This window comes from Hypanus sabinus, chromosome 19 (genome assembly GCF_030144855.1).
Source record: "Hypanus sabinus isolate sHypSab1 chromosome 19, sHypSab1.hap1, whole genome shotgun sequence".
NCBI classification, from domain to species: domain Eukaryota; kingdom Metazoa; phylum Chordata; class Chondrichthyes; order Myliobatiformes; family Dasyatidae; genus Hypanus; species Hypanus sabinus.
In genome coordinates, this window is record NC_082724.1 from 51,692,487 (window position 1) to 51,714,509 (window position 22,023).

At 42.0% G+C, this 22,023-nt stretch overlaps 1 protein-coding gene across 2 annotated transcripts in view; it reads left to right on the forward strand.

The window, feature by feature from the left end:
- rad18 (RAD18 E3 ubiquitin protein ligase) overlaps window positions 1–22,023 on the forward strand; it is a 237,007-nt gene that overhangs the window by 44,926 nt on the left and 170,058 nt on the right. For both annotated transcript variants that reach the window (XM_059944408.1, XM_059944409.1), the window contains exon 6: window positions 3,455–3,554. In XM_059944408.1, coding sequence (XP_059800391.1) covers window positions 3,455–3,554 — 100 coding nt within the window. The remainder of the gene's footprint in view (window positions 1–3,454; window positions 3,555–22,023) is intronic.

A 22,023-nucleotide genomic window follows, 5' to 3' on the forward strand; every position in this document is an offset into this window, starting at 1 on the left:
GTATTGAAACAACTAAGATGCTTAAGGTCTAGAGAGGGTAAATATGGAACAAAAGAACATAACATAAGAGATAGGAGCAGGAGTAGGCCAATCGGCTGCTCAAGCCTGCTCCGCCATTCAACAAGATCATGACTGATCCAGTCTTAACTCTAGTTTTCACTGAATCCCACAAGGCAACAGTGCCAACCAAAAGGACACCATGCCGCCCATTTTATTTTATTATTCATCCCACCCAAACCCATGTGATCACCCGGGAAAAAAAAAACGATTTGCCAATTGAGGAGAAAGAATCTGGAAAATTCCTCTCTGACCCATCCAGGCTATCGAAAACTGGTCCAGGAGATCACATGGCTGATCTAACCTAGCCTCATGTCCACTTACCTGCTCGCTCACCGTATCCCCAATGCCATTTTTTATCCAGGAAAATGTCTATCTCTGTTTTGAATTTATTGAGTGTAGTAGCTTCCACAGCTCTCTGGGGCAGTAAATTCCACAGCCCCACTACCCTCTGAGTGAAGAAATTTCTCCTCATCTCAGTCCTGGAATGGCATCCCCTTATTTGAAGATTATGCCCCCTAGTCCTAGTTTCACCCATTATTGGGAACATTCTCCCCGCATCCACCCGATCAAGCCTCTTCACAATCTTATACGTTTCAATAAGATCGCCTCTCATTCTTCGGAACTCCAATGAGTAGAGTCCCAATCTACTCAACCTCTCATCATACATCAACCCACCCATCCCCGGAATTAACCTAGTGAACCTTCTCTGCACTGCCTCGAGAGCCAGTATGTCCTTTCTTAAATATGGACACCAGAACTGCACGCAGTATTCCAGGTGTGGTCTCACCAATATCCGGTACAACTTCAGTAAGACCTCCCTGTTCTTATACTCCATCCCCCTAGCTAAAAAAGCCAGCATTCCATTGGCCTTCTTGACCACCTGCTGCACTTGCATACTAACTTTTTGTGTTTCCTGCACCAGGACCCCCAGATCCCTTTGCATAGAAACACTTTCCAGTTTCTCCCCATTTAGATAATAACTTGCTCTATTATTTTTCCTGCCAAAGTGCAAGACCTCACACTTGTCAGTATTATATTTCATCCGCCAAATGTCTGCCCAATCACTCAGCCTATCTATGTCCCCCTGCAGGGTTTCAATGTCCTCCGCACTCATTACACGCCCTCCCATCTTTGTGTCATCAGCAAACTTCGATACATTGCACTTAGTCCCTTTCTCCAAATCATTAATATAGATTGTAAAGAGTTGGGGTCCCAACACCGACCCCTGCGGAACACCACCAGTGACCAACTGCCAGTCTGAGAATAAACCATTTATCCCAATTCTCTGTTTTCTGTTAGAAAGCCAATCCTCCACCCATGCCAGAATATTATCCCCAATCCCATGATTTTTTACTTTAAGTAATAATCTTTGGTGTGGCACCTTGTCAAATGCCTTTTGGAAGTCCAAATACACCACATCCTCTGGTTCCCCTTTATCTACCCTATATGTTATGTCCTCAAAGAACTCCAACATATTTGTCAAACATGCCTTCCCTTTTGTAAAGCCATGCTGACTTTGTCCTATTAAGCTATGTTTATCCAAATGCCCTGTTACTGTTTCCTTAATTATCGATTCCAACATTTTGCCAACCACAGATGTTAGGCTAACTGGCCTATAATTCCCAGCCTTCTGTCTATTGCCCTTTTTAAATAAAGGAGTTACATTAGCATTTTTCCAATCTGCCGGGACCATTGCCAAGTCCAGCGAGTTTTGAAAAATTATCACTAATGCATCCACAATCCCGACTGCCACTTCCCTTAAGACCCCAGGATGCAAGCCATCCGGTCCAGGGGATTTATCTACCTTCAGTCCTATTAATTTATCAAGTACCATTTCCTTGGTGATTTGAATAGTAGTTAGCTTCTCTCCCCTTAGAGCCCCCTGTTTATCCAGTGTTGGGATATTTTGAGTGTCCTCTACTGTAAAAACTGATACAAAATATTTGTTCAGCATTTCCGCCATCTCCATGTCCCCTACCATTATTTTCCCGGTCTCATCTTCTAGGGGACCAACATTTACTTTAGCCACCCTTTTTCTTTTTATGTAACTATAAAAACTCTTACTATCTGCTTTTTAGTTTTTTGCCAATTTACTTTCATAATCTATCTTCCCCTTCAGATCTGAACACAGTACTGCAAGTGGGGTCTGACCAGGGTCCTGTATAGCTGTAACATTACCTCTCAGCTCTTGAACTCAATCCCATGGTTGATGAAGGCCAATGCACACAGTCAACCTGTGCAGCAGTGTTGAGTGTCCTATGGACTTGGACCCCAAGATCTCTCTGATCCACCACTCTGCCAAGAGTATTACCATTAATACCACATTTTGCCATCATATTTGACCTACAAAAATAAATCACTTCACAGTTATCTGGGTTGAACTTCATCTGCCACTTCTCTACCCAGTTTTGCATCCTATTGATGTCCTGCTGTAACCTCTGACAGTCCTCCACACTATCCACAACACCCCAGCATTTGTGTCAACAACAAATTTATTAACCCATTCCTCCACTTCCTCATCCAGGTCATTTATAAAAATCACAAAGAGAAGGGGTCCCAGAACAGATCCCTGAGGCACACCACTGGTCACCAACCTCTATGCAGAATATGACCTGTCCACAACCACTCTTTGTTTACTCAAGAAAACTCTAATATTCTGTATTATTCATGAAACCATTGCTGACTCTGCCAGATTAAATTGTGATTTTTCAGATGTGTTGCTTTTACTTCAATTTTAACACACACAATGCTAGAAAAATTCAGCACGTCAAGCAGTATCTGTGAAGGGGAATAAACAGTTACTGTTTCATCTGGTTGATTGTTTTATTACCTGCTTTTTGTTGGAGATGCAACACTGACAGTTTTCCAACCCTCTGGTACATCTCCAAAATCCAAGGATATTTGGACATTTATAACTAAGACATCCACATCTTGGTAGTCATTTATTTCAGGGAGATTTGATTGAAATAATCAGCTGATACTGTTTCATTTGGCAGGGTTATAGTAATTGGAGTATACAAATTCAGAAATTGATATGAGAGTTCCTATTTTAATGAATGGGTCTGGAAAGTGGTGTATGAAAGCTTGGATGGAAGCAGGTTAGATACTTGCACAGGAAAAAAAAATATGGGGATTGACCAGTGGAATGGGATGAATTAGATAGCACTTTAAGTTGTTGATGCAGGTTGAATGGGTTTCTGTGCTGCATGAATCAACATTGAATCTTACTTTTGTTTCTGTATTAGCCACATAGGGCATGACGGAAAATATATGATGTGGATGTGGTTGATAGTCAACCTCCATTTGTGAACAGGAAGCCTGAAACAGCATTTCTAGGACTATGGCATATGCTGTACTCTGTATAACCAACATTTTCTCTTCTTTTTTCTTGTAGTGGATTGTCCTGTTTGTGCAGTTGCTATCCCTGAAAAGTACATTAACAGGCATCTCGATGGCTGCCTAACACGAGAAGATAAAAAGGAAAGTCTTCGAAGGTACTACATTCATATTCGCTCATATATTACTGTTGTACAAAATGTTATATTGTCTTATTCAGGTGCTTTCTTATTAGCAGTCCTTCAAGCACATTAAACGAGTGATTCTTTCATTTTGGATCAGCAAGTATCTGTTAAGATGTAGCATAAGGACAAAGAATTTGGAATAGCTCATTGTTTATAGTTTAGCATTGTTTATGTGGAATCTTTGATTTTCAGCTTATTACTTTGGGTGCTAATATTGGAAGTAGGATTATTTTCTTAAACATTCATTAGCAGTAATAATTTAGGCTTTAGATTCAGATCAGATTCAGATTCAGTTTATTGTCATTTAGAAACCACAAATGCAATGCAGTTAAAAAATGAGACAATGTTCCTCCAGAATGATATCACAAAAGCACATGACAAAACAGACTACACCAGAAAATCCACATAACGTTTGGCAATCTCCAATCCAGAGTCCGGAGTGGCTGCTGCGTATTAATATCGCGCTACTGTCTTAGCGCGTTCCCCGGAAAGGAGCTCCAAATCCACCAGACAAGCAAGACCAAAAGCTACAAGACCTGCACAAAACCACATAGTTACAACGTATAGTTACAACAGTGCAAACAATAGCATAATTGATTAAAAAAACAGACCATGGGCACAATAAAAATACTTCAAAGATGTTAAAGGACTATAAGTTCAAAAGAAATCACTACACAGTTTCCACAAGTAGAGCATAATTTAGAGCATAATTCAGGAATTGTGAGCAATATACTTGTGCGCTGTTCTCCCCCTCTTGCATTCAGTCATCTGCAAACATAATTGGATTATAATCTTAATGGCAGATGTTGGGCGATGATATTCTGTAAATTCAAGAACTCAGTTTATCAGTTACCCTGCCCAAGGCCATCACACTTGGAGCCAAATATTTGGTTAGTTGGTTCAGAATCAGGTTTAATATCACTGATATGCGTCATGAAATTTTTTGACTTTGAGGCAGCAGTACAATATATAAAAACAGAGGGAAAAATGCTGTGAATTAGTGGGCTAGTACCACCAGGATTACTCTGGTATTAACCTTCCACATCCTTTCTATCTGCTCTTTCAAGCCCTGGTTTTTCTCCAGCTTCTCGTATTCTTTCTTCCTGATGTTACTGTCATTCAGGATTACCAAATCTATTATTATTACTTTCTTCTGACCCTTGTCCAATATTACTATGTCTGGTTGGTTGGCCAGTACCTTTGATTCAGTCTGTATTTGGATCTCCCACAGGATTTTAGCTCTGTCGTTCTCCACTACCTTCTCAGGTGTTTCCCATTTGTCCAATCTATTCTCAGTGCAGATGTTCCCGTACACAATTCTTGCAACTTGGTTGTGCCGTTCAGTGTATGCTGTCCCTGCCTGTGTCTTGGACCCTGTTACTATCTGCTGGATGTTTCAGTGGATTTCTTGCACAGTCTGCATCTTGGGTCTTGTCTGGTGTGATAGAACCCTGCTTCTATTGCTCTTGTGCTCAGTGCCTGTTCATGAGCAGTGCCTCTGTGTTGTACTTCAACTCTGCCATTTCCAGCCATTGGTAGGACTTTATGCTAGCCTCCTCTGATATCTGGCAATGGTACATCCTGTGCAGTGGATGTACCATCTTGCCATGGCCTCTGTCCTATGGCTCTGCTTTACCTACTTCCATTTCCATGTTCCCTGCCTGCTGTCTGAGGTATTCTCCTTGCAGGTCATTCTTAGGGGCCATCTTCCTGACATACTCATGGGTACTTTGCATTTTTTCCAGGACTGTGACCTTGACACTTCCAAATCCCCATCCTCCTTTATTCCTGTGAGTATATAGTCGCTCAATGTTGGACTTTGGGTGGGATCTTCCATGTATTGTCAGTAGTTTCTGGGTCTTGCATTTATCATCTACAAGATGATGCTATTAGTTCTGCGCTGTGGGGCACCGTGATTGGATGTCTCCAGCTCAAGATGTGATAACAGTCTTCTGTTGACAATATTTGATTGCTAGGTAACCAGTTGTTTTAACAAATATAAAGAACTGGACATCACCAGGGCCTGACATGATCTATGCCTATTGGCTGAAGAAACTAACAGCATTACATACATGGCTGGCAGCTCAAAGGAACCAACTGATTGAAGAATGCTTTTATCGTGACTGGCTATTTTGAGGAAAGGCAGTACTCATAATGAAGGATCCTTACGAAGTAACGACACCATCACACTACTGGCCTAAACCTGCCTGTGTTACATACCAGCAGCAATAGATTATACACTAAGTCAGGTTTTAATGTTAAAACTACTATCTTTATTAGTATCTACTTAAAATACAGAAACTTAAACGAGATAAAAGTTAACAGTGTTATGCATATATATAATGGTAAAGTAGAAAATGGTAAAGTAGAAAAGTTCAGTAATCCATGAAATGAGTGAGGGGAGAGATTTGTAATCCAGGATATAATGTAGAGAGGAAGGCGACTACGTCGAATCCCACAAACTCCCCCCGGGTAAGCAAAATAACCGTTGTCAAAGTTCTTGTCTATCGAGCTGTTCCAAAATCCACTAGGTGACAGTCACAGGATACCGTCTTCAAGTGGTTATCACACAACACCCTGATTCCTAATAAAGGTCCAACAAAAGTGACACCACAGGCTACCCAACCAATCCACACATATGGATTATACGAAGTGGCAGTCACACATCCTTTGTGCACTGCGTGCCGATAATCAACCCAACTTTTTGGGCATAGGAGAGTTCCAAACCGTAGCAGTGACAAGCTGAAGTTCCAACAGCTTTTCCGTCTCTCCGTGTCTGTCTGTCTCTCTTTCCCCCTCCCCCCTCCCACTTTCCCTCTCTTCCTCCAGTCCACAGTAGGCTGCCCCAGCCCATGACTGATGTCATAGTCCTGCCTCACTCAGGCACTCTTAAAGTAACACTATCAGTACGAGCCTACATGTCTTGTAACACCTGCCAACAACATGGAAGCTCCTATCAGGCATCATAGTCATCAGCATGAAGGAACATGTGTGTAAATTCCTGAGTCCAGTAATGGAAACAGAGGTTCCGAGCACTGGTAGACATGTGAGACTCCAAGACCAGGTAAACCAGCCTAAGCACAGTCTGGCTTGATTACCAGAAAACATATGACTCAATGCCCCTCACAGGGATCCTGGAATACCAGTCTCTGTACAAGTGTCAACAAGACACTGGGGACCTTCATCAAGAACTCAACGGACTGTTGAAGAACAATGCTACAATGTAACTCAAAGCCAGTAGCACAAGTGTCCATTAAATGTGGAATATACCAGGGTGATGCAGTATCCCTACTGCTGTTCTGCATAGGCTTGAACCTCCTCAGCCAGATCATCTTCAAGAGTGGGTATGGTTACGGGTTCAAGAGTGGAATGACTGTCAGCCACTTCCTGTACGTGGATGACATCAAGCTGTATGCCAGAAATTAAAGGGACATTGACTCACTAATCCATTTGATAAGGTGTACAGCAGTCATTGGGACTGGGAAAATGCAGGCAGATGGTAGTGAAAAGAGGCAAACTCATTAAGACTGTAGGAGTTGAGTACCTGAAGGCCACATACCAGATGTACAGGACAGCTACAAATAACTGGGGATCCTGTAGGCGCATGGAAGCCATGATGAGGACACAAGGAAGGCTTCAACATCCAAGTTCCTCCAAAGAGTGAGACAGGTCCTAAAAAGCTAACGGAATGGGAAGAACAAGATCAGAGGCCAGCACATCCGCCCGACCAGTCAGCAGATACCCAGTCGCAATAGCATGCTGGTCAAGGAACGAACTGGAAGTTGCTGACATCAAGACACGGAAACTGCTAACAGTACATGGAGGATTCCACCTTAAGTACAGCATTGAGCGACTGTACACCCTCTGGAATAAAGGAGGAAGGGGACTTGGAAGTGTCAAGGCCACGCCCTGGTAGAAATGCAATATATATATATATATATATATATATTAAAAAATAGTAAAATTAAATAAATAGTGCAAAAATAGAAATTTTTAAAAAGGTAGTGAGGTAGTGTTATTGGGTGCAATGTCCATTCAGAACTTGGATGGCTGAGGGGAAGAAGTTCCTGAACCATTAAATGTGTGCCTTCATGCTTTTCTGCCCTCTTCCTGATGCTAGCATTGAGAACAAGGCATGACCTGGGTAATGGCGGTTCTTAATGATGTCAGCCTTTTGAGGCATCGCTCCTTGACGATGTCCTGGATACCACTAGTTCTCATGATAGAGTTCACTAAGTTTACAACTCTTTACAGCTTGCTTCAATCCTGTGCAGTAGTTGCACCCCCCCACTTTCACAACAAAAACTGTTGATTGCCTACGTACTGGCTTTTCTTATTGGAAGTTAATTATTTAAGTGCTCAAGACTCAAATTGCTACATGCCGCTGACTTTGCTCCTGTACTGTCAGTGTAGAGCTGTTCTAACACCCTTTGTGCTCTTTGTACCTTATTTGGAAAGCAAGTGGAGAGGAAAGGCAAATGTAGTTTGATCTCTGGAGAAAGTTACCTCTCTCCATTTCTGCTTGTAATGTGTGTAATCTTCTGAATGTGCTGGATCAGAAGATGGAGGATACCCACATGCAGGGAGAGGCTGGCCTGCCTATTATGACCTATTTAACCATCAGCTTTTTAACTTTTTAACCATTTAACCAAAAAGCTTGATGCAATGCAGCAACAATAACCTTAAGCTTATACTCCATGCCTTATGAATAGAAGAATAACTGTCAGTTCCAACATGTAGATTATGGCACTTAATCTAATTTGCTTTTAGAAACTCTTGATAAACTTGATATGTTTGAACCAATGCTCACAGTCATTTTTTCTATTTCGCTGATAGGGACCCTATTGGATCCTTTTGAGAATGATTGCTAATCCTCAATTATAAAGAGCTTATTTTCTAATATATATGTGGATTGATGATTTTGCTATTGCCATTAAAAAAAGTTAATTAGAACATCTCTGTTTCACAAAACTGGAAGTTACTCTGGTGGATACTTGTATTCAGAAGGCTGGATAATTTAAGCATGAATAAGGGAGGGATGTAGCTCATTGGGAGTAAAGATTATACACATTTAAGACAGATATATATAGGAGTAAATTAAATTGTGAATTAGAGTTAAATGCCTGGATTAGAGCAATCCATCTTCGTATATCCAAAGCTAATCGCTGTGTTTATTAATGCCATTCCTTCACTTTGTTTGTTAGTCTTTTTATTATCTTGTTTTCCCAATCAAAAATACTTCCTTTGTGCTGTACTGTGTATTCTATTTTACCATTTATTGATCTCATAAATTGCTGCAGTTTTTAAATAACATTTTAGCATTCTTGAAGGCACTCACTTGTGCTGAGGTATGGTACCTTGAGGGAAATGGTCATGTTGACCAGAATGAAGTGATTAGTCGATATTTCACAATTAATCCTGAAGATGGCAACAGCTACCCATTAACGTTTTGTCATAGTCACAGATATCAGTCAGGAGTGGCAGCTGTAGCTGAGTTTCTGATTTGTTTTAGAACTGCACTTACTTTGCTTTAAAATTATTGATTAATTTTAGCATCTAGACAGAGAGCATGTAAATCAGCCTGAACCAGAAACAGTTTTGACAGCAGGTTCAGAGAAGCCCTATGTGCTGATGAACCTCTCTGATTTGCAGGGACTGGCCTTTCAGTGAACAACTGGATCTAGGATTGTGCTGAATGGTCCACTGGATGGCAATTAGCAAGTTTGGAGGGCTCAGCAGTCATTGAGAGATCTACCTCAGTGACTAAGCTTTCTTCCCATTTACTAGATTAATATCCTGGCCTGCAGATCTCCATTCCCAATTTATTTTCAAAATGTAAGAATGAAAACAGTAAAAGAAAATTATTGTTTTCCTTCATACTGGATACCTTCATACCATAGTTGGTCAACTGTTGCCTTAATGTTAAAGCCAGTCATTTTTACCTTCCTAGAATTCAAATCTTTATTTCACCTTTGGCCCAAGGTTGTGGTGAAGTTCACACTATATGTGGATGAGCAGGGTTTGAGTGAGGAAGTGCTCCACAATAGCACTATAATTGACATATTTTATCACTCAGCAAACAATTGAGAACCGACCTGGGTGATAATGGATCTCTGGCTGAACATTATTGCACTCTTTGATTTTGTGTTTAATACTTATGTATTGTTTGAAAGGATATTGTAGGTTCTAGATTCATAGAAACATAGAAAACCTACAGCACAATACAGACATTTCGGCCCAGAAAGTTGTGCCAAACATGTCCCTACCTCAGAAATTACTAGGCTTACCTATAGCTCTCTACATTACTAAGCTCCATGTACCTATCTAAAAGCCTCTTAAAAGACCCTATCATATCCGCCTCCAACACCGTTGCCAGCAGCCCATTCCATGTACTCACCACTCTCTGAGTAAAAAAGTTATTCCTGACACCTCCTCTGTACCTACTCACTAGCACCTTAAACCTGCGTCCTCTTGTGGCAACCATTTCAGCCCTGGGGAAGAGCCTCTGACTATCCACACGATCAATGCCTCTCATCATCTTGTACACCTCTATCAGGTCACCTCTCATCCTCCGTCGCTCCAAGGAGAGAAGGCTGAGTTCACTCAACCTATTCTCATAAGGCATGCTCCCCAATCCAGGCAATATACTTTAAATCTCCTCTGCACCCTTTCTATGGCTTCCACATCCTTCCTATAGTGAGAGGACCAGAACTGAGCACGGTACTCCAAGTGGGGTCTGACCAGTGTCTTAGATAGCTGTAACATTACCTCTTGCTCCGAAATACAATTCCACAATTGATGAAGGCCAATACACCATGCGCCTTCTTAACCACAGAGTTAACCTGCGCAGCTGCTTTGAGCGTCCTATGGACTCGGACCCCAAGATACCTCTGATCCTCCACACTGCTAAGAGTTTTACCATTAATACTATATTCTGCCATCATATTTGACCTACCAGAATGAACCACTTCACACTTACCTGGGTTGAACTCCATCTGCCACTTCTCAGCCCAGTTTTGCATACTATCAATGTCCTGCTGCAGCTTCTGACAGCCCTCCACACTATCCACAAAACCTCCAACCTTTGTGTCATCAGCAAACTTACCCATCCCTCCACTTCCTCATCCAGGTCATTTATAAAAATCACAAAGAGTAAGGGCCCCAGAAGAGATCCCTGATGCACTCCACTGGTGACTGACCTCCATGCAGAATGTGATCCGTTTTTACAACCACTCTTTGCCTTCTGTGGGCAATTCAGTTCTGGATCCACAAAGCATTATTCCCTTTGATCCCATGCCTCCTTACTTTTTCAATAAGCCTTGGGGTACCTTATCAAATGCCTTGCTGAAATCCATATACACTACATCTACTGCTCTTCTTTCATCAATGTCTTTAGTCACATTCTCAAAAAATTCAATCACGCTCGTAAGGCACGACCTGCCCTTGACAAGACCACTCTGACTACTCCTAATCATATTATACCTCTCCAAGTGTTCATAAATCCTGCCTTTCAGGATCTTTTCCATCAACTTACCAACCACTGAGGTAAGACTCACTGGTCTAGAATTTCATGGGTTATCACCACTCCCTTGCAACCCTCCAATCCTCTGGAAACTCTCCCGTCCCCATTGATGATGCAAAGATCATCGCCAGAGGCTTGGGAATCTCCTCCCTTGTCTCCCAGAGTAGCCTGGGATACATTTCGTCCGATCCCGGTGACTTATCCAACTTGATGCTTTCCAAAAGCTCCAGCACATCCTCTTTTGTAATATCTACATGCTCAAGCCTTTCAGTCTGCTGCAAGTCATCACTGCAATCACTAAGATCCTTTTCCATAGTGAATACTGAAGTAAAGTATTCATTAAGTACCTCCGCTTTTTCCTCCGGTTCCATACATACTTTCCCAGCGTCACACTTGATAGGTCCTATTTTTTTCACGTCTTGTCCTCTTGCTCTTCATATACTTGTAGAATGCCTTGGGGTTTTCCTTAATTCTGCCCACCGAGGCCTTCTTATGGCCCCTTCTGGCTCTCCTAATTTCCTTCTTAACCTCCTTCCTAGTAGCCTTATAATCTTCTAGATCTCTTGCATTACCTAGCTCTCTGAACCTTTTGTAAGCTTTTCTTCTTGACTAGATTTATTACAGCCTTTGTACACCACAGTTCTTGTTCCCTACCATAACTTCCCTGTCTCATTGGAACGTACCAAAACAGAAATCCACACAAATATCCCCTGAATATTTGCCACATTTCTTCCGTACTTTTCCCTGAGAACATCTGTTTCCAATTTCCTGCCTGATAGCCTCATAATTCCCCTTACTCCAATTCAACACTTTTCTAATTTGTCTATTCCTATCTCTCTCCAATGCTATTGTAAAGGAGGTAGTATTATGATCACTATGTCCAAGATGCTCTCCCACTGAGAGATCTGATACTTGACCAGGTTCATTTCTCCATTGTCCTGTTGCACTTACATCCATCATTATGAAGTGTGTCGAGAGGCTCATCATGAGGCATATCAAGATCCTGCTGCCCCCCTCACTGGGCCCCCTGCAGTTTGCGTACTGTCCCAACCGCTCAACAGATGAAGCCATTGTCACCACCCTCCACCTGGCCCTGACCCACCCGGACAAAAAAGACGCATACGTTTGGATGATGTTCATAGACTTCAGTTCAGCATTCAACACAATCATCCCTCAGAAACTGATTGGAAAGCCAAGTCTACTGGGCCTGAACACCTCACTGCAACTAGATCCTAGACTTCCTGCCTGGGAGACCTCAGTCAGTCTGGATCAGGAGCAGCATCTCCAACACCATCACACTGAGCACGGGGCTCCCGAGGGTTGCTTGCTCACTCCACTGCTGTTCACTCTGTTGATCCACGACTGTGCAGCAACACACAGCTCGAACCATATCATCAAGTTCGCTGATTACACGACCGTGGTGGGTCTCATCAGCAAGAATGACGAGTCAGCTTACAGAGAGGAGGTGCAATGGCTAACGGACTGGTGCAGAGCCAACAACCTGTCTCTTAATGTGAACAAAACAAAAGAGATGGTTGTTGACTTCAGGAAGGCACAGAGCGACTACTCCCCACTGAACATCGACGGCTCCTCGGTAGAGATCGTAAAGAGCACCAAATTTCTTGGTGTTCACCTGACGGAGAATCTCACCTGGTCCCTCAACACTAGCTCCATAGCAAAGAAAGCCCAGCAGCGTCTCTACTTCCTGCAAAGGCTGAGGAAAGTCCATCTCATCATATTCTACAGGGGTTATACTGAGAGTATCCTGAGCAGCTGCATCACTGCCTGGTTCGGAAGTTGCACCATCTCGAATTGCAAGACCCTGCAGGGGATAGTGAGGTCAGCTGAGAAGATCATTGGGGTCTCACTTACTGCCATCATGGACATTTACACCACACGCTGCACCCACAAAGGAAACAGCATTATGAAGGACCCCATGCACCCCTCATACAATCTCTTCTCCCTCCTGCCATCTGGGAAAAGGCTCCGAAGCATTCAGGCTCTCACACTCAGACTATGTAACGGTTTCTTCCCCTAAGCTACAGACTCCTCAATACCCGAAGCCTGGACTGACACCTAGCTCTATTGTCCTGTTTATTATTTATTGTAATGCCTGCACTGTTTTTGTGCACTTTATGCAGTCCTTTGAAGGTCTGTAGTCCAGTGTAGCTTTCTCTGTGTTGTTTTTTTTAAAGTAGTTCAGTCTAGTTTTTGTACTGTGTCATGTAACACCACGGTCCTGAAAAACGTTGTCTCATTTTTACTATGTACTGTACCAGCAGTTATGGTCGAAATGACAATAAAAGTGACTTGACTTGACATACCAAATCAAGTATGGTCGAAATCCTTTTGTAGGCTTATCTGCATACTGTGTCAAGAAACCTTCCTGAACAGACCTAACAAACTCCACCCCATCTAAATTCCTTGCTCCAGCGAGATGCCAATCGATATTTGGGAAATTAAAATCTCCCATCAAGACAACTCTTATTATTACACCTTTCCAGGATCTGTTTCCCTATCTGCTCCTTGATATCCCTGTTACTATTGGGTGGCCAATAGAAAAACACCCAGTATACCCAGTAAAGTTATTGACCCCCTTCATGTTCCTAACCTCCACCCACAGAGACTCCGTAGACAATCCCTCCATGCCATCCACCTTTTTTGCAGCCGTGACACCATCTCTGATCAACAGTGCCACGCCTCCACCTCTTTTGCCTCCATCCCTGTCCTTTCTGAAACATCTAAAACCTGGCACTTGAAGTAACCAGTCCTGTCCCTGAGCCGTCCAACTCTCTGTAATGGACACCACATCATAGCTCCAAGTACTGATTCACGCTCTAAGCTCATCCACTTTGTTCACAACACTCCTTGCATTAAAATAGACACATCTCAAGTCTTTGGTCTGAGCGTGTCCCTTCTCTATCACCTGCCTATCTTCCCTCTTGCACTGTCTACAAGCTTTCTCTATTTATGAGCTAACCTCCTCTTCCCCAGTCTCTTCAGTTCAGTTCCTACCCCCCAACAATTCTAGTTTAAACTCTCCCCAGTAACCTCAGCAAATCTCCCCACCAGGATATTGGACCTCCTAGGAGTCATGTGCCACACGTCCTTTTTGTGCAGGTCACAGCTGCCCCCTGCTCCAATCCCTCAGCCATGCTTTTATCCTCCACCTCATTCTATTCCTATTCTCACTGTCACGTGGCACAGGCAGTAATCCCAAGATTACTACCTTTGTGGTCCTGCTTCTCAATTTCCTTTCTAACTCCTTGTAGTCTTTTTTCAGGGCCTCTTCCTTTTTCCTACCTATGTCATTGGTACCAATATGTACCACAACCTCTGGCTGTTCTCCCTCCCACCGCAGCATGTCTTGGATGCGATCTGAAACATCCCGGATCTTGGCACCTGGGAGGCAAACTACCATCTGAGTTTCTTTCCTGCATCCACAGAATCACCTGTCTGACCCCTTAGCTATAGAGTTCCCTATCATTTCTCCCTTCCTCTTCCCTTCCCTACCCTTCTGAGCCACAGGGCCATACTCTGTGCCAGAGGCACAACCACTGTTGCTTGCCCCAGGTAGGCTGCCCCACCAACAGTACTCTAAATGCTGTCTAAGTTGCATGGCATCTTGGACAATGTCTCCCAGCCACTCCATAATGTACTGGTTAGGCACAGGAGTATGTTCAGCCAGAGACTCATTCCACCGAGATGCAACACTGAGCGTCATAAGAAGTCATTCTTGCCTGTGGCCATCAAACGTTACAACTCCTCCCTCAGAGTGTCAGACACGTTGAGCCAATAGGCTGGTCCTGGACTTATTTCCACTCGGCATAATTTACCTATTATTATTTAATTATTTATGGTTTTATATTGCTATATTTCTACACTATTCTTAGTTGGTGCGACTGTAACAAAACCCAGTTTCCCTTAGGATCAATAAAGTATGTCTGTCTGTAAAACAGGAGTACTTATTGTTAAGGGGTACAGTCACAAGGGTACTCTCTCGTACCTGACTCTTCCCCTTCCTCCTCCTGACTGTGACCCACCTGTCTGTCTCCTGTGGCCCTGGTGTGACCACCAAGCTTTCACTCCTCTCTGCCACCTCCTCACTCTCCCAGACTAGGCGAAGGTCATCTAGCTGCATCTCCAGTTCCCTAACTCAGTCCCTCAGGAGCTGCAGCTCGACAAACCTGGTGCACATGTGGCCATTCAGGAGGCTGGGAGACTCCAGGACCCCCCCATTTGACACCGAGGACAGAAAACTGGCCTCACACACATAATTCCTTCCTCACCTCGTCCTGTTACTGCCTAAGCCTATTGAGTGAAAGCCCTGTCACTCAGCTGCCCACTCCGACGCTGCCTGCTGGATATGGCGGTCTTCATTTTCAAACTTTTGAGCTCAACTGGCTGACGTCACGTGCCTGTGCAGTCTCGCCTCTCTTTGACTCGAGTAGTAAAAAAACTCCCTTTGCTCCAAAAAATCAGCAGTTCACTCGTAGCCTTCTTGCTCCAATTTAAAAACTGTTGAAGATTTCTTTCCTTTTTAATCCTTTCGTGCTCTACTGGCTGACATCACATGCTTGTGCAATCTCGCCTCTCTTTAGCCCGAGTAGTAAAAAACTCCCTTCACTCCGAAAAATCAACAATTCACTTGCAGCCTTCTTGCTACAAACTCAGTGGGAACCATAGAACCATGGGGGGGGGGGAAGTTTAAAGGGAACATTGTGGGGGGGGGGCTTCTTCACGCAGAGAGTGGTGGGAGTGTGGATTGAACTGCCAGATGAAGTGGTGAATGCGGGCTCACTTTTGACATTTAAGAAAAACTTGGACAGGTATATGGATGAGAGAGGTTTGGATGGATATGGCCCGAGTGCAGGTCAGGGGGACTAGGCAGAAAATGGTTCAGCACAGCCAAGAAGGGCCAAAAGGCCTGTTTCTGTGCTGTAATGTTCTATCGTTCTATTTTCTATGTCTGACACCCTGGAATACATTTGGTAGAAATACAGCTTTCCTATAGATTTGAGAATTGCACGTGGGCTTTCCTTTTTTTTTGCTACTACCATTGAGCAGGAGGTGCAGGAGTCTTGGGTCCCTCCCCCCAGGTTCAGGAGCAGTTGTTGCCCAGCAGTCATCAGACTCCTGGACCGGCATTATGCATCTCAGTGACTTTGCAGCTTTGGACTCACTTTTGGGGACTCTGCAGTTCATATTCTAATCAATTGTCTACTTTTTTTTTAACTATTTGCACTATTTGTCCTGTTTGCACAATGGATGTTTGTTGGTAATAAAAACACAAAATGCTGGCAGAACTCAGCAGGCCAGACAGCATCTATGGGAGGAGATAGTGACGACGTTTTGTGCCAAAACCCTTCATCAGGATGTTTGTTGGTCTTTGTTTTGTGTGATTTTTCATGGATGTTAGTGTTTGTAAGTTTTGAGTGCCTACAAGAAGATGAATCTCAAGGTTGTATATGGCATACATACTTTGATAATAAATTTGAACTTTGAACTTTTAATTTGTAATGATGCACAAATTAATATCAATATACTAAGGTGAATTGTGTCCGGAAGTGTCTATTCCAGTTTTTGCAATGGGTGTGATTTTTACAAGAGATGATTATATTGTGTTAAAACATGCATGAAATTGTTTTTTTTCAAATATTTTATAATAAACAAAAATTATTTCGCACAAATTATTTTATTTAGCTTTCTATGCATGCATAAATGAGTATACTTTCATGGAAGGAAAATGAAAATAAGCTTTTAGTCATTCTGCTTTAATGATAATGCTGCTTATTGTAAGATTTTACACAAGCAAGTGTTTTTTAATAGAAATTTGAACTCTGTCACAATCAGTCCAATGTGTATAAGGCATAATTTTCTAATTTTTCTGGAGGAAAAAGTAAATCATGAATATTAGCTTGGGATTGCCGTGAGATTCAACATTAACTATATTTGACTTTGTATTGAGAGTGCAGCAATCAAATGTTAAAGCTGTCACATCAGCTACAGTATATGGTGTGACCTTGAGGGAATGATTAAAATAGAAGGATAAAGCCTCTATAATGTTTGCTTATATTATCAGCTGGCAAGAATATACATGCTTAGAAAATAAACTGCAGTTTTGTGATCTTAAGCACTATTCTGTTGAATTTATATGATTTGTGATTAAGCAGCAAAAATGTAATCATCCTGTAAGAAATGTGCAGCTTTCAGGACAGAATTTTTAATTGTGATGGTTAGAATTTTTCAGCTGTAATGATTAATTAGAAGTTGAAAATAGCTCACATTTTACACAATTTACAAAGATGTGTAGCACTGCAGGTGTGCTATTTAAAAATCAACATAGCCTAAGTTTAGAGAGGCTGGCTTTATGTTCAAGATTACTGAACGTTAACATGATTTTGTGTGGTGGGATATGGTAGTACAGCAGTTAACGCAGTCACTTTACAGCATTAGCTGTAAGGATTTTGTATGTTTTTCCAGTGACTATCTGGGCTCCTCAAGTTGCTCTAGGTTTCCTCCCACATTCTAAATACTGTATGTACAATAAGTTATGGGCGTGCTGTGTTGACACTAAAAGCTTGGTGGCACTTGCAGGCTGCCCAGGACAATTCTCATTGATTTGATTTGACATAATCAATGCACTTCACTGCATGCTTCGATGTGCATGTGACAAATGTGACTCTACACCCGTGATTGTGTGGCTAAGCACAGTTCAAATGCCATCTATAAAAGTACAGATGAATCAACTGTTAGTAGAATTTCTGATGGTGATGAGAAAGTAAACGAGCGAGATAAATCAGCTGGTTGAGTGGTGTTGCAGCGATGACCTTGCACTCAATAAGATTAAAGAGCTGATTGTGGTCTTTAGAAAGGGTAACACACACCAGTCTTCATGGAGAGATCAGGAGTGGATAGAGTGAGCAATTTAAAGTTACTGGGTGTCAGCATCTCTGAGAATCTGCCCTAGACCCAAGATATCAATGCAACTACAAAGAAGGCATGATAGTGACTATATTTCATTAGAAGTTTAAGGAGATTTGGTACATCACCAAAGACACTCAGAAATTTCTGCAGTTGTACTGTGGATAGCATTCTAATTGGCTGCATCACTGTCTGGTATGGGAGGGGGTGTCTACTACAGAGGATCAAAATAAGCTGAAAAGAGCTGTAAAGTTTGTCAGCTACGTCATGAGCAGCAGCCTTTGTAGTATTCAGGACATTTTCATGGTGGCGATGCCTCAAAAAGCTGGCATCCATCATTAAGGACCCCCATCACCCAGGTCAGGCCTTGTTTTCATTGCTACCATCAGGAAAGAGGTACAGAAGCCTGAGGGCAAACACTTAATGATTCAGGAATGGCACTTTTCCCTTTGCCATCCAATTTCTGAATGGACATTGAACCCATGAACACTACCTCACTACACTTTTTATTGCTATTTTTGCATACTATTTAATATATATATAGTACTTACTGTAATTCATTTTTTTTCTGTTATTATGTATTGTATTGTACTGCTGCTGCAAAGACACATTTCACAACGTATTCCGGTGATATTAAACCTGATTCTGATACAGCTTAAAAAAAAGAGAAAATCTGCAAATACTGGAAATTGAAGCAACTGTTGGGGGAACTCAGTAGGCCAGGCAGCATCTATGGGGAAAAATGCAGTCGGCTTTTCAGGCCGAGACCCTTCCTCCATGGAAAAAAAATACAGCTGACGTTTTAGGTCTTGCCCGAAATGTTGACTGCTTTTTTCCGTAGATGCTGCTTGATCTGCTGTGTTCCTCCAGCATTTTGTGTGTGTTGCTCTGATACAGCTAATTTTATCTTATTACATTACCTCTTTGATATGGGTACTTCCTAATAAATTGGCTGCATGTGGAGCATGAGATGACTAGAAGAAAAGGAATCAGAAATAAGGTAGATATATTCTGGCACCCTGACAGATCATCGGTTGATCCCTTCAAGGTTATTTAGGCAGCCATGTTTCCTTTCTCCAGTTCTCCAAAAGGATATAATGACTAAAAATTTTCAGTTAATAGTGAGCTCCTGCATCAGAACTACGATTAGCAGCCCTTTCTCCACCAACTCTCCTGTTCCTCATGACAGGTGTTTGGAGAATAATCAAGCCCTTTGAACTTTAGGTAGCTTCCAGTTGCATCATCAGTTTTCGTATATGCAACATTCTAAAGTCAGATCATTTCACAAGATAAGATAGTCATCTGCAGTCTGTCCTGTTCAACTCTCTTTGGACTAGTATCTGAGCCAGTATTCTTTGAAGTCAGGAGCTATGACTTGATTCTTTCACCTCCTCTGTGGAGTTATGTTCCTGTGCATGGACGGGAGTGGTTGGTGTTATTAGGAAACTGGTTGGAAGTTGATGGAGAATGATTGAAATCCACAAAAATAATTCTACAGGGATAAAAATTTTTAAAAACGTGGTAATGAAGAGTGCATATGCGCACACACTCAAGATTCTTATTTTGCTGAGTAGGAAGGAATAGATTTATTGTTCTGTAGGCAATTTTTTCAATGCCCAGGACATTCCAATACAGAAAACAATGCATTGTTGACCATAATGCACATTAGGAGATTGACTTCTTGCGGCTCAAAGAGTCTCTGGAATTGTAGTATCAGAATCAAGTTTATTATCACCATCATGATTTTTTTTTGTTTTGTTGCAGCAGTTTGGTGCAAATGCATGAAATTGCTGTAAATTACAAAATAATGAAGTAGTGTTCATGGGTCAATTAGAAATCTGATGATGGAGGTGAAGAAGCTGTTCCTGAATCATTGCTTGTGGGTCTTCAGTGTCCTGTATTTCCTCTCTGTTGGTAGTAAGGGTAAGAAAGCATGTCCTGAATGGTGAGGTCCTTAATGATGAATGAGGTCTTCTTGAGGCACCTTGTCTTGAAGGTGCTCTTGATAGTGTGTCTGTATAATTTGCTTTTCCACATCAGCAAGCATAGATACTCCACACTCAGTCTCCTCTTCCAAATTGTTAATGTAGACAGTATGGGCCCAACACTGACCCCTGCTGCACTCCAGTCACCACTGACTGCCAACCAGATAAGCATCCATTTATGCCAATTCTCTGCCCTCTAGTGATTAACCAATCCTCTATCCATGCTAATACATTATCCCCAACTCTGTGCATCTTTATCTTATGCATTAGTCTTTTATGCAGCACCTTATCAAATGCTTTCTGGAAATCCAAGTACAGTCGATTCTGGTTAATTGGAACACAGCAGGAGCAGCACATTTTGGTCCAATTAAACAGCTGCCTCGATTAGCCGGTTTCATGGAAAACCTAAAAAGGTGTAAAAAAAAGACAAGCTGCCTGTATTTAAATGAATTACAGAGCAAATTAGAACACTGTCAATACTACTACAGTATTATAAAACTGTGTGTTAGATTGCAATAATTATCACTGGAGGAATTCATCCATGTATGCTGTTGTTTTCTTTCAATTTGATGCTAAATGAATAAAATCAGCGCGGGCACCTAGTATAGATAATGGACTGCCATCCGATTCAGATTTAATATCACTGGCATATGTTGAGGAATTTGTTGTCTTTATGGCAGCAGTACTTTGCAATACATACTAAAAGGAAATAAAGTGAATTACTGTAAGTGTATAGATATTAACTAGCTAAATTAAATAGTGTAAAAATAGAATTAAGAAAGCAATGAGGTAGTGTTCATGGGTTCAATGTTCATTCAGAAATTGGATGGAAGAGGGGAAGAAGCTGTTCCTGAATCATTGAGTGTTTGCTTTCTTTCCTCTTTCCTGATGGTAGCAATGAGGATAAGCCATGTTCTGGGTGACGGGGTCCTTAATGATGGATGCCACCTTTTTGAGGCATTGCTCCTTGAAGATGTACTGGGTACTACAGTGGCTAGTGTCCATGATAGAGCTAAGTTTACAACTCTGCAGTTTATTTCGATCCTGTGCAGTAGCCCTCTCATACCAGATGGTGCTCTTGCCAGTTAAAATGTTCTCCATTTGTACATTTGTAGAAATTTGTGAGCGTCTTTGATGGCATACCAAATCTCCTCAAACTCCAAATGAAGTATAACCACTGTCATGCCTTCTTCATAGCTGTGTTGATATGTTGGGTCCAGGATGGATCCTCAGAGATATTGACATCCAGGAACTTGAAATTGCTCACTCTTTCTACTTCTGATCACCCTGAGGACTGGAGTGTGTTCCCCAGTCTTGCTCTTTCTGAAGTCCACTATCAGTTCTTTGGTCTTACTGACGATGAGTGTGAGTTTATTGTTGCAACACCACTCATCTAGCTGATATATCTCATTCCTCTAAACCCTCTTGTCACCATGCTAAATTCTGCCAACAATAGTTATATCGTCAAAAATTTATAGATGGTATTTGTGCTGTGCCTAATCACACAGTCGTGGGTGTGGAGAGAGTAGAGCAGTGGGCTAAGCACACATCCCTGATGTGCACCAGTGTAGTTGTCAACATGGTGGAGATGTTATTTCTGATCCGCACGGATTGTGGTCTTCCGGTTTGGAAGAGAGAGGTACAGAGGTCTGGGTTCCGGAGCTTTTCAATCAGAACTGTAGGAATAATTGTTTTAAATGCTGAGCTGTAGTCAGTAAACAGCAACCTGACATGGGTAATTGTATTGTCCAGTCAGACAAAGCTTTCAACAATTGCACCGCACCCTCCAATATTTTCATTTTTACTGTAACATTCAAGGTGATTGTTGATATCTTCAAATTCTTCATTGTTCCTAACTTGTTGAAGTAATGAAAATGTTTCATTTTCACTTCCAGATGTTTCTGGCATCTCCGTTCCTCAGTGCTTGAAATCACAGAGAGTAATGCAGTCCTAAATTGATTACTGCTCATTTCTCACTAAATATCAGTGACTAAAATCTCTGCTGTTTGAA